The sequence below is a fragment of the Leptodactylus fuscus genome, chromosome 7 (genome assembly GCF_031893055.1).
Source record: "Leptodactylus fuscus isolate aLepFus1 chromosome 7, aLepFus1.hap2, whole genome shotgun sequence".
Classification (NCBI taxonomy): Eukaryota; Metazoa; Chordata; class Amphibia; order Anura; family Leptodactylidae; genus Leptodactylus; species Leptodactylus fuscus.
In genome coordinates this window covers 83,308,794-83,323,775 of record NC_134271.1, presented here as the reverse complement: position 1 = coordinate 83,323,775, position 14,982 = coordinate 83,308,794, and the positions used below count along the sequence as shown (strand labels likewise).

General features: G+C 42.6%; 1 protein-coding gene across 2 annotated transcripts in view; it reads left to right on the top strand.

Annotated features, from left to right (window-relative positions):
- PTPN21 (protein tyrosine phosphatase non-receptor type 21) overlaps positions 1 to 14,205 on the top strand; it is a 38,910-nt gene extending 24,705 nt beyond the window's left edge. Inside the window, exons 13-20 of one of the 2 annotated variants that reach the window (XM_075282368.1) lie at positions 418 to 499; positions 2,503 to 3,968; positions 4,518 to 4,658; positions 7,043 to 7,264; positions 7,382 to 7,510; positions 9,010 to 9,244; positions 9,921 to 10,081; positions 10,835 to 14,205. In XM_075282368.1, the coding sequence (XP_075138469.1) occupies positions 418 to 499; positions 2,503 to 3,968; positions 4,518 to 4,658; positions 7,043 to 7,264; positions 7,382 to 7,510; positions 9,010 to 9,244; positions 9,921 to 10,081; positions 10,835 to 10,963 (2,565 nt within the window). In that variant the 3' untranslated portion in view covers positions 10,964 to 14,205. The remainder of the gene's footprint in view (positions 1 to 417; positions 500 to 2,502; positions 3,969 to 4,517; positions 4,659 to 7,042; positions 7,265 to 7,381; positions 7,511 to 9,009; positions 9,245 to 9,920; positions 10,082 to 10,834) is intronic. The other variant, XM_075282369.1, reaches the window with a different exon arrangement.
- The last annotated feature ends 777 nt before the right edge of the window (positions 14,206 to 14,982 follow it).

Genomic DNA, 14,982 nt, shown 5'->3' with positions numbered 1-14,982 from the left:
CGGCTCCCGGAAAAAAAAAAGACCTGAGCGGCTCCCATTGATTTCAATGGGAGCCGTCTTTTTGGTCAGGGTTTGGAGGTGAATACGGCCTCAAAACCCCGATCAAAAAAATCCATGTGAACTTACCCTAGTAGTTAGACTAGCTGTTGCTATAGTAGTATGGCTCCCACAGATGTCAGATCACAATGTAATGATATTACTATATTTATTGATACCAGCGACAGGCAGCAGATCTGTGACAATCTCTTATATATTTCTATGGTAAGGAGGCAGTTAGATCAGTAATTGATGGCACTCCTCCACACTTTCTGAGCGATCTTCTGTTATATGAATGTTTATGGGGATGGTAGTAGAATTGATAACATATAGCAGTTTAGTAATTATGTTCATGTCTTGTTTGTGTTGTGTATCTTGCAGCCAAAGCATCAGCCGTACATGATCCCCCCTCCCCAGATGCATTATAACGGACACTACAATGAACCTTACACCTCCTCACAGGGTAAGCAGACTTTCTTTTATTTTATGGGGTATTCATGCTCTGATGGTTGTTACACAGAAGGGGGTCTAAAAACGGTTAAAATCTATTTGTGTATTATAGTTCTTTAAAACCATGAGCTGCTCTGTAATGGTATTGGATGAAATACCTGCAGGGCTTGCTGAGTAGGCTGTTCTGACTTTATAGAGGTTCAGACAGCTGAATTTTTCCTAGCTGAAAAATTAAGCTTCAGGAATTTGAAGCAGAATGTTTCCCTTTGACCCAATTTTATATCCAATTCTGCAGACTTTTCCTTCTTCCATTCATGCCAAAGAGAGTTATCTGGCAGAATCCACCTGAAGATTAAGCATAAAGCTTATTTTTTCACCATTTGCCTTCCTTAGAAACCAATGGAGACTGGTTTCAGGCAGAATTTGGGGCTGATTTAGAGCTGGAATTTGCCTCAGTTCAGTGCCAAATTTCCTCAGCCTTCACACATAATTTCCTATCCGTTTTTCTGATGCAAATAGTTCCATTATGGCTGCAGAAAATTTTGCATTTTTGTCTGATGCTGGGGGTGGTACAATAAAGAGCAGTCTGGCCCCACCATCCATTACTAATACCGGAAGGAAGTGGTTTCCTTACATGTAATTTTGCCAGGAGTAACTAAAATAGCAAACACATAGGTGAGAAAATCCTGAGTGAATATAGTATAAAGATGCAGAGAGACTGGTCTTCAAATCCAGGTTATGATGCAGCTAAAAAGCTTCCTGACACAGAAAGAGAGACCTAAGCACAGCAGGAAAGCTTACAGTTTATGACTAATATATTATCAGTGATAACACAAGTATTTGTTTAGAAATAAATATACTCTTTGACCTGTGAGAAATGTTTATGTAGTGTAGAAGCTGAGAATACTGTGTGGAATCCTCCTATCTCCATTCACTGTAGGAAAAAGCCCAACCCTTCCTGCACTCAATGTAAAACCGTCTTGCTTTTTATGATATCTATGAACGGACCTTCCCTAGTAACAGGGAGTAAACATTAACTAGAAGGGAGCTCCTAGTGGGAGCAACTTTAGACAGTAAATTTTTTTTTTTTTTTTTTTCAAATACAGTGCATTACTGTAAAGGAATTGCAATAGGAGCAATTTCCCAGTAGCTGCTGGTGAACCCTGGGGGGAGGGGCACAAGAGACAGAGAGTCCTAAGCTGAATTCCACCACTGTCCCTTCCTGCTTGCCGGTCCTATCCTAGGCAGTAGGTGGCAACTGACCGACAGGCCTTTCCTGTATGTGTGCCAACATAGAACGCAGACAAGACAAACCATACAAGAGGAGGTCAGCTAGCCAAGCGTACAGTAACAATCGAGCAACACAGCACCAAATCAAAATCCAAAAGAATAGTCAATAGGGAAAGCCAGAGGTCAGTAATATAATAGTAACAGAAGAGGAGCTTAGCAGGGACAAAGTCACTGGACAGAGTCTCACTAGCCAGCCTGTGTGGGCTGATGGCCTGTATATAGGAAGCCAAAGACCCACCCTAGGCTTGATTGGTAGACAGGCTGTCAATCACACAGGCCAGGATAGAATTAAACATTTGATGAACAGAGAGGAACAAGGTGCAGGAGACGGGTGTGGTGGAAATTCATTTACTGAGCTAGAGCAGTGTTCACGCAGTGCAACAAAAAACACTAAGCAAAGAATTGAACTGAGTACGTCTCCTGCTCTTCAGCAGAGGTTGGCGTAGAGACCGGAACAGGCAGGGACCATACAATTACAATTTGGTTCAGAACCACATGTCCTGTTAAATGAGGCTAAGTTGTCTGGCCAGTTAAAGAACATTCACAGTGATCCTTGACCGTGCTCAGATTGCAGTTCCCATAGAGTAGTAGCTTGCTGTCCAATCAAACAAGTCCATTTAATGATTTCAGATTTTTTTATGTGGATCTGGCTTCCGCCGCAGAATTCACCAATAATGTGCCCTCCTTTGTTTTAATACTTCAATAACTTTGTTTTGATTCTTACAGACAATCTACCGGTATTTGTGAGCAATCAGAACGGTTATTACTATCACTCTCAGACCAGCCTTGACCGCAGCCCACATGATTACAATGGCAGAATCCGGAACGGCAGCGTCTACAGTGCTCACAGCACCAATTCTCTCAACACTCAGCAGCACTACATGCAGCCATCTCCTATGTCATCCAATCCCAGCATCACAGGCAGTGACATCATGAGGCAGGAGTACATCCCTTCTCACCGGCACAGTGCCCTCATCCCACCCTCCTATCGTCCTACCCCGGATTATGAGACGGTCATGAGACAGCTGAACAGGGGTATAATGCATACTGACAGGCAAAGCCATTCAATGAGGAACCTCAACATTGGTAACTCTTATGCCTACAGCAGACCAGACGCATTAGTTTACAGCCAACCGGAAATCCGAGAGCATGCCCAGTTTGCATCACCCCAGTCTCATCACTATCCTTTTAATCTAAACTACAGTTTCCACAGCCAGACACCATACCCTTATCAAGCAGAACGTCGCCCAGTGGTAGGAGCAGTCAGTGTCCCTGAGTTGACCAATGTCCAGCTTCAGTCTCAGGACTATACACCCTCCAATATTATGAAGACTCAGGTCTACAGACCTCCACCTCCTTATCCATACCCGCGGCCTGCCAACAGCACCCCTGATCTGACCCGTCACCATACAAGTAGTAGTAATCCAGATTTAATCACGAGACGTGTCCACCATTCTGTACAGATGTTTCAGGAGGACAGTTTGCCGGTGGCTCATTCCCTTCAGGAAGTTAGTGAGCCATTGACTGCAGCCCGTCATGCTCAACTACAAAAGAGGAACAGCATTGAAATAGCAGGGATTACCCAAAGCTTTGAGGGTATGAGGGTGAAAGAGAGGACCACGTCTTCATCTGCAGCTAATGTGGCATCTCAAAGAATCATGCCAACTGACTCACAATCTAATGTTTACATTGAGCGGACAAAAGAGGAGCAGATTGGTGACCACGAGAGAGGGAGATATGGACACAAGAAGTCTTTGTCAGATGCCACCATGCTAATCCACAGCAGCGAGGACGATGATGAGGACAATGATGAAGACAACAGTGGAAATGTTTCCCAGACACCACTCTATGATCGATCCCAACTGCGACCAGTGATTGAGACCTACACTGATGAGTCAGAATCCAACTACCCCTACAGTTCAATGCCTGTCAATCATCTCCATATCTATGAGCACAAGCCACCTGAGATAGAGAAGGAGCGGAGAATGACTGCTGTCAGCCCTGTACAGTTTGTTGGAGAACACTTGACCAGTAGGAGAAGCAATGGATCAATCCCTCCTTCAGTGTCGGAGTCTGACCTCACAGCTGTTACTGTGCGCTATCGAACAAAGAAGGAACCTGTGAAGAAAAGACCCGTGTCTGATGTTCTGTCTGGGAGGAAGGATATTGTAGAAGGACTACCACCCTCAGGGGTAAGTACAAAACAGATAGGGCTCCTTTTTAGATTGGGTGTAGTAAAAGTTACTTTAGGTTGCAGCAAGGCTTCCCTTAGCAGCATCAATTTTTTGCCTACATACACTTCTGTGGAGATTTGCATAAGCTCTGCTCATGATCAATGCAAGATGAGTAAACTTATACTCTGTTCACTTCCAAAGCTGTTTCACTAAATGCATTCGCTTGCTTGGCAGAGACAGAATGCCGAGAGATGCATGACTATAGTAATAGATTTCTTGACTGCCACATTATATGTCACACTATATGTCCAATATGCATCACAGAGCCTAAGAACAAATTAATATATGGAGAACATTTTTGGTAAAAGTCATACGCTTGTCATTTGCACTGTGCTGTGGCAATGGAAAAGCAGGAGAATTGTGACTGCTACTGTTATTAGACAATGGCACTTTAAATATCTGTGTCTATTAGAGCGTGACCTGGAATCCCTCATTGGGTGGTGGTGAGATGTATAATCTAATGAGAATAGTTATTTAGTTGCTTTATCGCATCTTTAATATCTACAGGGAATAAAGAAAGGGAATCGTACAGAGGCTAAAAAAATGGGCCCCTTGAAACTGGCAGCTTGGAATGGGTTAACTGTGCCCCGAATGCCCATGTTAGATGACGAGAGGGAGGAGCCAGCCAGAGCATCCAATGATGAAAGGGTAAGTGTTTTCAACTCTTGGTTAAAGGGCAGCACACATCTTTATGTAAATAAAGTTTAAAGGGTTTCCCATCTCACTGTTTCAACAGTCTGCCTGTTGTCTCTTCTTCTCATTTCCTGCATTTCTCCCGCCGCCCCCTCTTTCATATAATATGCACATGCATGTAGAGAATGGACTCTGTGTTATCTGTGTGCTTACATAGAGAGATAACACTGCTTTATCAGCAGACTGAAATTAGCCGCACTGATGGTCCTGCCTGCAGAGCTAGTGAGTGATGTCACTTGTCCTATCTCACAGGTCCTATGGAAATCGGGTGTAAACAATGGGAGGAATAAGTTCACATAGCAGGCAAACAAAACAGCAATTCTAAAGCAATATATTTAGGAAAAGTCTTTAATTTACATAAGCTGCCAGTATAGATGGGATCCTTGAGATGGGACAACCCTTTTAAAGAGGACTTGTCACTAGGTCTGAAGAGCTCAGTATTATGTGATGGGCGCTTTCATCCTAAGCATTTTGGTGTTTTGTTAATCCAAATCCTTTCATTTTCATTCCAAAAATATAATGTACAATATGGAACAGGGGAAAAGTTAAAACACAGTCCACTCAAGGTTTGTCATTGTTGAAGGTAATCCCACTTCACACCGTTACTCCCGGATCATGGATGCACGGACTTGAAAGCTCCACCGGCTTGGCGCATAATGAGCAAACCGGAAGGATGAATTCCAGCAATCGCTCATGTTCTATATAAAACTTTTAATCATAAAGACATCTTTACAAAAAGTCAATAAAAGCAACGGGAGGTCCCCATGTGGCGTTTGGCTGACGTGTTTCGGAGAAAACTAGTCTCCTTAATCATAGCCCGATTAAGGAGATGGGCTGTGATTAAGGAGACTAGTTTTCTCTGAAACGCGTCAGCCAGACGCCACATAGGGATCTCCCGTTGACTTTTTGTAAAGATGTCTTTATGATTAAAAGTTAAGTTTTCTATGGAACATGATTGATTGCTGGACTTCATCCTTCCTGTTTATTCCAAAGATATACTGTATTTTTTCCCCAAAAATTTCGGAGGAAAATGAGGGTGCGTCTTATAGTCCGAATGTGGGGGGAGGAGCGGAACTGCAGCATCGCCGCTCTCCTGCCACTGCTGGTTTTCTGCAGCGGCAGGAGCGTGGCAATACTGCAGGTCCTGTGCCGGCGGCTAACACACTCCCCGGCATCCACCGTTCTATTATAGTCCGGAGTCCGGAGCGAATGCCTGCGAGATGGAGATGCCCAAAAGGAGATGTCCTCTTCCCTCCCTCCCCCCCCCACCCCTCCTCCAAAAACAAAAAAGTTTAAAGTTAGCCTTGGGGCCGGTCCCCACCAGCCCCATACCTTTAAAGGGATTCTACCATGAAAACAACTTATTTCCTAATTACCATGTCGGAATAGCCTTAAGAAGGGCTATTCGTCTCCTACCTTTAGATGTGGTCTCTGTCGCGCCGTTCCTTAGAAATACAGGTACTTACCGGTATGCTAATGAGGTCTCGGCAGCAATGGGGACGTCCTTCTTCATCTGCCTCCTCCCCTTGTCTGTCGTCTTCTTTCTTCGTCATGTCTGACGTCTGCGCAATCAGACTTGCAATCAAATGATTGCAGGTTCAAGCCCCCTAGCGAGCGCTAATAAAATAGTAAAGAAAAAAAAAAAACTTAAAAAAAATATAATAAAAAAATAAAATAAAGTTCACCTCCTTTCCCTAGAATACATATAAAAGTATAACATTACTGTGAAACATATATACATTAGGTATCCCGAAAATGCCCGGTCTACTAATATTTTTCCTGTACATTGAACGTCAAAATCAAAAGTGCTAAACCGCCTATTTTTCTCCTCTAAAACCTAGGTGCGTGTTAGTCCGAAAAAAAAAAAGCCCTCTTAGTGTTTATGCAAATTAGAGAATACTATCCATGTGAGTGGTAACACTGTGGGGTCTCTGTCCTCTATGGCATGAATATTACCCACTTAATGCAAAGTAGGGTATACTAACACTAAAAGGACTTATATTTTTGGAACAACTGAATGGATTTAGATAAACAAAACGGCAATATGCTCAGGGTGACGGTCCCTATTTGAAGTATGACAATGGACATTTCAGAACTGGGGACAAGTCCTCTGTAAATGCTATGTACACCTTTACATCATTTTTTTTTTAAATTCTTTAATAGCATATATTTTGGGTTAAATAGCCATAAGACTGCTGTAAAGCATATCACTAAATGCCATTCACAGAGGCAAGGAGAAACTCAGGCAAAATGGCGGCTTCCATAATCATGCACAAAAGATCTTGTTTGGTAGTTTCAATGAAAAAAAAAATAATGTGTAACCTTTCGTCTTGTCTCAGTGCAAACTCCTTGAGGAGCGGCTGGAACAGGGCATGGTCTTTACAGAGTACGAACAGACTCTTAAGAAACGTTTGCCAGATACTGAGTGCACGATAGCGCGCCTCCCTGAGAATGCAGAGCGCAACCGTTTTCAGGACGTGCTGCCATATGATAACACCCGTGTGGAACTTGTGCCAACAAAGGAGAACAACACGGGTTACATCAACGCCTCTCACATAAAGGTAATGGCTGCTTGTCTGTCTCTTTGTCTCCTAATCTAGAGGAATCTCCGGTGTAGTAATTAGTCATCTAAGTTTTATTCCTTCCGCCTTGGTGAACATATGCTATCATTTCCACAGGAGACTGTCGGTGGCGTGGAGTGGGATTACATTGCTACCCAAGGTCCTCTGCAGAACACTTGCCAAGACTTCTGGCAGATGGTGTGGGAACAGGGAGTGGCCATTATTGCCATGGTAACGCTGGAAGAGGTGAGTCTTGTGGGAGGAAGGCCTGATATAACAATCTGTTCCCGGACAAGGAAGTCTATAGAATCTACGTGTCCTGGCAGCTTCATCTTCGGGGTTGTGAGATATTACTAGTGTCATTAGAATTCTGCTGCTTTCCTACAGGGGTAGCTTTGTATTGTACATGTAATCTCTCAGCACTCCCTACTTGTTCAGTGTCTGCAGAACTTTTTCAGAAGATTTGCATTCCGGGAAGTGTAGTCTTTACAAGAGACCTTATACAGTCATCCTTGTCCGCATGGGAACCCCTCCCCCCCCTGCCCGAATGGAATACTAAACACATTGGTAAGCAGTGAAAGCAGAAGGACCCCTGTAGACTATAATGGGGTCCGTGTGCTTTCCATTCGGTGTCTGCATGAGTCATGTGGACAAGAAAGTAGATCACAAAGTACTTTTCTCTTTGCATGTTCCGTGCGGACAGCGCGCGGAAAGCACACAGACCTCATTATAGTTTATGGGATCCGTGTGCTTTCATAAGGTCACCACTTGCCACTGTGTTCAGTATTCCGTTCGGGGGAGTCCCCATGCAGACTCCACAAACGGATTACCGAACGCAGATGTGAACCAGGCCTCAGTGCCCCCCTTTCTGCATTCCAAGAGTTCATCTAAGTTGTTAGGCAGGTGAGCTCTGGAGGATAATACAGTTATAACTCTGGACCAATCCAAAATAAGTGGCATCCATTTAAATGGCCATATTATTAGAGACACCTTCTTTTTTACGATTGGAGACTAGACATGTAATCCCAGAGTGCAGCATAGCATTAAGTGAGCAAGTATCCTGTGGCTCAGTTTCAATGTGTATCCATATTAGAAAGGGGAAGTCAAGAAATCTCTGCAACTTCACGCATGAAATGACCATTGACGTTAGGTTAGATGGATCTGTTTTTCACGAACGGATGAGAGAAAAAAATTGGATCACAGAATAGTGAAAAGCATTGTCTGGTCATGTGAATCCAGATTTCTTTGGCATTGGGCAGATGGAAGGGCCAGAATTTGACAATGGCAGCTTGAATGGGGGAGGGCCAAAATTTGACATGGGCTGCATGTAATTTCAGGCTGGTAGATGTGAAGTAATGGTGTGTGGTGAAATTTCTTCATGGGACACCTTCGGTCCTCTGATACCTTTTGTATGCCATAATGAATTGCTGTGGTTCTGAAGGCCAAAGGAGGTCCAACACACTACTATATGGGTGACTCTTATAAAGTGGCCATTTACTGACTGCATCAGTAGAATAGTGAGTACAGCCCTGGGATATAAAAGAAGTGAAGGTACATAACAGTGGTGCCCATTCCTGGCATGTGTTCAGACGCTCCATTATGTCTAGAGGTGACGACTATTCACTTATGTCTTTTGCAGCAGCTATTCCTCCTCTGCTAGTGCCACAGAGCAGCTGCCTTTTTGGTTGAATTGCAGGACATTAGAAGTAGATGGATAACATTCTTTACTACTTTCTCCCTTCCAGGAGGGTGGCCGAGAGAAGAGTTACCGATACTGGCCACGACTGGGGTCAAGGCACAACACTGTCACCTATGGAAGATTCAAAATCACCACGCGGTTCCGCACAGACTCTGGCTGTTATGCTACCACTGGCCTCAAGATAAAACACCTTTTGACTGGTCAGGAAAGGACTGTGTGGCACCTGCAGTATACAGACTGGCCAGAACATGGACACCCAGAAGACCTGAAAGGATTTCTTTGTAAGTTTTCTATAAAATCTCATCCTGAAATGGAGACAGCAAAACTTCCAGTTCTCATACATAAACCAAAGACACATCCTAAAATTATCTGCTGTCCTGGTTGTGGATGCCAGAATTTTGGTGCATTTTCATCTCATTAAGTATTTTAGGCACTTTCTGTGCCTTGTTTGAGAAGTGGATGGGAATTGTCAGGAGAGGGATAGTGCTTAAAGGGAGTTTGTCAGCAGTAAATGTGTTATAAACCTAATCCTAGTACCTTGTAGAGGTGATTTTGAGGGAAATAGAGGTTTTATTCATATGCAAATGCGGGGAGTACTAAGACATGCTCCAAAGCCCTTGTTCCCTTATTTGCATAGGAATGAAACAGCTATTTACTTAAAGCTGGGATTAGGGTTCTAAAAAACTTGCTGTAGATGGTCCATTTTCAAATGTGACACCTTGCGCCAAAACTTTGACATTTTTTTTTCCCCCATAAATGAAGTCCGCTAACAAATGGGTGTAAAGTTAGAGATTTATCAAATGGCATCAGCCACTTTCATAAATCCGATGTAATTTAAGACAGTCTTAGACACATCAGACTTGGACTAGACAAGGTGTTAGTAAATCTGTCCCACTGTAGTAGCAGTAGCAGGTTTTGAACTTTTCTTTAGGTCTGACTAGACTTGTTGTTTTACAGCCTATCTGGAAGAGATCCAGTCAGTTCGTCGGCACACAAACAGCACAAGCGACCCCAACAGTCCAAATCCCCCTGTGCTTGTTCACTGCAGCGCAGGCGTTGGCCGGACAGGGGTGGTCATACTGTCTGAGATAATGATTGCTTGCCTGGAACACAATGAGGTGAGGACTTGCTGAACTTTATTTGTTTTTAAGAGTCTTTTATTCATTTCCCATAGACACTGGGGGGAAGGGGGGGGGGGGGAGATGGGAGATTTAATGCTTGTGCAGTGTCTGTGTGCACTTATTGTTACTGTAGATTTGAGGTATGAATGATGACAAATCTGAAGGGGCCGATGGCGTACCCTCACCATAACACCTTTTTACAAAGTGCCGAGGGTGGCATAAAAATGTAACATACATTTAAAGTGGGATTTAAAAACTTGCAAACCTTCGCTTTGTGATTTGTTTTATACCAGAGAACTGTCAAAAGAGCCTAGTGAATCTCCCCATAGTGTAACTAGCCACTATTCTGATAGTTCTGCTTGCTGTCTGTGAATAGTAACATTCCGGTTTACATTCAGAAGCAGAGTTCCTGTAGGGACCTAGCATGTTTCCCAGCTGCTGGCTTGTTACACTTGCATTCAGTCTATACTGATACATTGCAGTTGCTTACGTCATAACGGGTGCACTGCCTACAATTTTTTACAAACTCTAAATTGTGAAGAAGTAGTGGGTTAGGACAAGGTTTCAGCCTCTACTTGTTATAAGTGAATGAAAAAACATTCTTCTTTACATCCAGAGGTCATAACATGGTGACATGTTGAAGCAAAAAAATAGTTACATAATTTCTAATTTTTTTTCATTAATTGTTTTATTTACATAAAGCAGGAACATTCCTTTACGCTCTGGCTTATTGTACCTTGTTTCCTTTAGATGCTGGACATCCCTCTAGTTCTGGACATGCTGCGGCACCAGCGGATGATGATGGTGCAGACGATCGCTCAGTACACTTTTGTATACAAAGTCCTGATACAATTCCTAAAGAACTCTCGCCTTATCTGAATCGCCTCTTCATGAAATGGGGAGCGACTGGAGACTTGGCCACAGTCATCGTAACGTAGATAAGTTGCTGGGCGACTTACTACTGAGAAGACGTGGCCTTTGATGGCTTCAGTGAACCACTGACATTTTTTTGAGCTCTAAATGGACCGTGGACGGGCAGCAAAGGTCCCCATCAGACATTAGAACCTGAACCGCACCTTCCAGTCCTGCGGTGCTGAAGCCTAAAGCATTCAAGTGCCAGAAAGAGCATCAACCACTTGGGGGCGCTCTAGCCTGTAGTTACATGGCTGGTGTCAGGATGAAGGACTTTGTATACGCAGCAGTATTACTCTATACAGCTCTGATTTTACTGGTTGAAATCAAATCTGACGTTTGTGATGTTTAAAGCACTTTTTTTTTTTTTTTTTATTTTATTTATGATGTTGCATATATCTTAACCCCAATCCTCATTTTACTAACCTGTTGCCCACAAGTAGGCCTAAGCTACCTGGACAAATTGCTTCACCACAAGTATTGAGATCGGCTATGGTGAGCATGTGATGACAATTCTGCTATAAATTGCAGTTTGGTCACTGACGAGGAGTGAGCGTGGGCGATAACTGCGCCGCCAGGTAGCTGAGTCCTCCATGTGCCCTTCAGGGCTGTGTGATGTACGCCAGCGCCTTAATTGCCTGAGGTGTTTTTACTTGTTCATATAGGAGACAGTCGTTTTCTACACTGCTGATAACCCCCTCCTTCTCTTCCCCCAGATTTTACAGCTAGATAACTGGCAGAAATGCGTGAGCCTTGCTTTTGTACAGGTGACATTGAAGTGTTTGTATATTTTTAGGCTTCTTTTTATGGAGAATTGAAGTTTTGCCTAGAAAATGGTTTTATATTGTGATACAAATGTGTCTATTTTTGTAATGGAAGGTTGTAGGTTTTATCTGAAACGTGTTGCCTAAAGTTCCCACATCTCATGGGGAGGGGGGGTTGATAGGGTGGTAAAAGGGATGTGATTGATATTAGAAATGTTAAGTATGGTAAGAGTTGTAGAGTTCTGTCAACTGTACTCCATGAAGGTGAGTGGAAGAATGGATCAGTGTTTGATGTGAGTAGAGGAAAGTTACGTCTTAAACATTTCACTGGTTAGTTAAGTAACATGATTATTTATCTGTATTTCTTGAGTTAAAGGCAGTCTGTTACCCTTATAGTTCAATTCTGGTATGTTCACACTGCGATTTTTGAAGGCTGAAAAAATCTGCTTTAGAAATTATGTTTAAAAAAAGACTTCAGGTCATATCATGGAGGTATTAGTGAGAGGAGACAATGCTAACATCTCTTTACATTAGATTGCAGTAGCCTATCAGGACAAAAAAAAGCTAAGTACCTCAACAACAAAGGCAACAATCAGGAAGAAGAAGAAGAAAAAAAACAAGCATTTCTTTCCTATGAACTATTAGAATTTTTCGCTAGCTGGGGTTTAATAGAGCTTGTTCTAGCGCTGACTCTTTACAATAGTGTCCCAGTCAAAGATGCCTTCATATTTCTGCAGGGTCCAGACTTCAGTTCGCAACCCTGACAGCCTCTCTGCTGTTACCAGATCACAGGCCAAACCTTATTGTGAATGCAGCTCTGGCTGCTACTCAAAGAATACAAAGTGACTAAACATTTGGAGCAAGTGATATCTGGTGAAGGTTTTCAATAATCGGTTTATGAAGAATAGTGTAAATTGAAGCCGGAAATGAAGGAGTAGTGCCTGCAGTATGATTCCTATCATACATCACAGCATGTTATAGGAAAATAGGGGGCACTACACAGTTCAGGCAGCAGCTTTATAATAGTCAGTAAATGTACCATCCAGCTCTTGTCACATGTTTTGTATATCAAGTCTCCAACCGCACGCAGGGGACGCATGATTTTGAAGGTAATAACTTGTACCCACAAAATGGTACAGCCTTTTACCTACCCCAAGCATGCTCAACACCATGTTACACAACAGAGGTATGTATATTTATGTCACTTTTTAGTAAATTTTCAGAAAAACAATTTTTGAAGTCTTTTGCAAATGAGTCCTTAAGTAAATTGGGGGGTGGGACTTCAGCCATGGGAGTACTGCTCTTGCTGCTCAAGTAGCATGGGTCATGTCACCACAGTAGGGATGGCTCATGCAAAAGCAGTGCTCTAGGGAGCTAGACCCCCCCCCCCCCCCCTAGTGCACCAACTACTGTGTTTTTTCCTCATTCACTACCAATACTGTAAATTGTATTGCAGCTCAGCCCCTTTCACTTGAATGAGCTGCACCATGCTACCAATGAATGTAAACTCATGGGCAGAGGCTGTAGCACTTGTGAGTGCTATGGATTCATCAAACATCTGCTCAGCAGGGGTTCTGGATATCTGACATCCCACTGATCATTTGTTGATGACTCCATTGACGGGGATTTCTGAAATTTACTTTAAATAACATTATAGAAAGTGAAAAACTGGTAAACTAGAAACTTAAGTCATAGCTACAGGACAATCTACAAGCTGGCTAGGCGCTGCTGATGCGAACATCTTATTTCTAGACACATTATGACCAGCACACAAGGCTGATGAACTGGATGTGACATTTACTGACTGTAGCAGAGAGCGGCTGCCTGGTGATGTAGCTCGAAGCGATTATGTGAGGGTTCATAATGTGTATTAAATTCATGACAGATTCCTGTTCTGTAAAAATCTGAATCCAGACAAAGAAAGAAACTGTCAGAATATGCTGGAAGTTCTAGAAAGGATGAGCTTACAGACTTGTAAAATGAATGTAGAAGTGGAATCTGTTTACTGTACACAGTGACTATGCTGAACACTGTGCTGTAATGTCAGGTATGTAAAATGGCATCATCTAATGTGTCTAATAATGCTGAATCTATGAAAATATTGCAAGACATTAACAATTTCCTTTCACACTAAAATATAGACAATGTAACTACTTGAGGATGGCAACATTTTTATTGGTGGGAGCAGTTTCTGTACCCCTGACCTGTTCTTTTATAGTATTGTATAATATTGGCACTACCTGAAGACATCAGCGTGTATCACTACGGAACAGGTTTAGCACAGCTGACCCCACTTCCCAGAAGTGCAGTGGTATCCTGTTCATTTTTGGGGGGGCAAAGCTCATGTATGATATTGTACAATCAGCACGGCTCAATGTACAGACTGTGTGATAATTCCTGTTTAACCAAATATGTAATATGTGATATATGCAAAAATGAATATAGTATATTTTTGCCATGGAAATTAAATATTTGGAGCAGTTTCCAGAGTCTTGGATTTTCTGTTATGCACAATACTACATTACTGGGAAAAATTATAGTGACGCCAGCTAAACTGCATTGTCCTCAGATGGTCAGGCTCCTACTTTACACTGCAGGTCTGCTCTATTAGGACAATGATATGAACTGTAACTCCACCTTAGTAGCATAGTCTTTAGAGTAGACTAAAATCCAACTCCTGTCTCAGGAGAAATCAGAAGCTCAGGTCCCTACCCAATACTTTAAACTGCAGCTCTGCTTGTTTATGGTCGCTGCTAGGCCTAAACAGACAAGGTTAGCTTGAAGAGATCATATGATTCTTTAGACATGGACAAGAGACAGTGACAGCAGTCATGTTCTAAATGTTTTAATGGGAGAATACCAATTGTGCATTATATTTGTATCATCTAGCCCACACCATACAGCAGGGACTTAGGAGACAACCAAACTACAACTCCCATAAATCTGGACACAGTTAAGTTACACATTTTTCCAAAAAATATAGTTTTCAAAGTTCTGAAGCCTAACCATCTTAAAGAGAGACTGTCAGTTGCCAATGGATATGATCATAAATGCAGAAACTCTCCCCCTGTCTCTGTCCACAATAAGGAAATCATCGCTGGATTTCTCACAAGTGCCAGACTATAAAAGTTCATGGTCATATCCAGTGGCAATCTATAAAGACAAGACTCTTACCACTAAGGCTACATTCACATCTGTGCCTGAGTTTTAGCTGGAGACTGT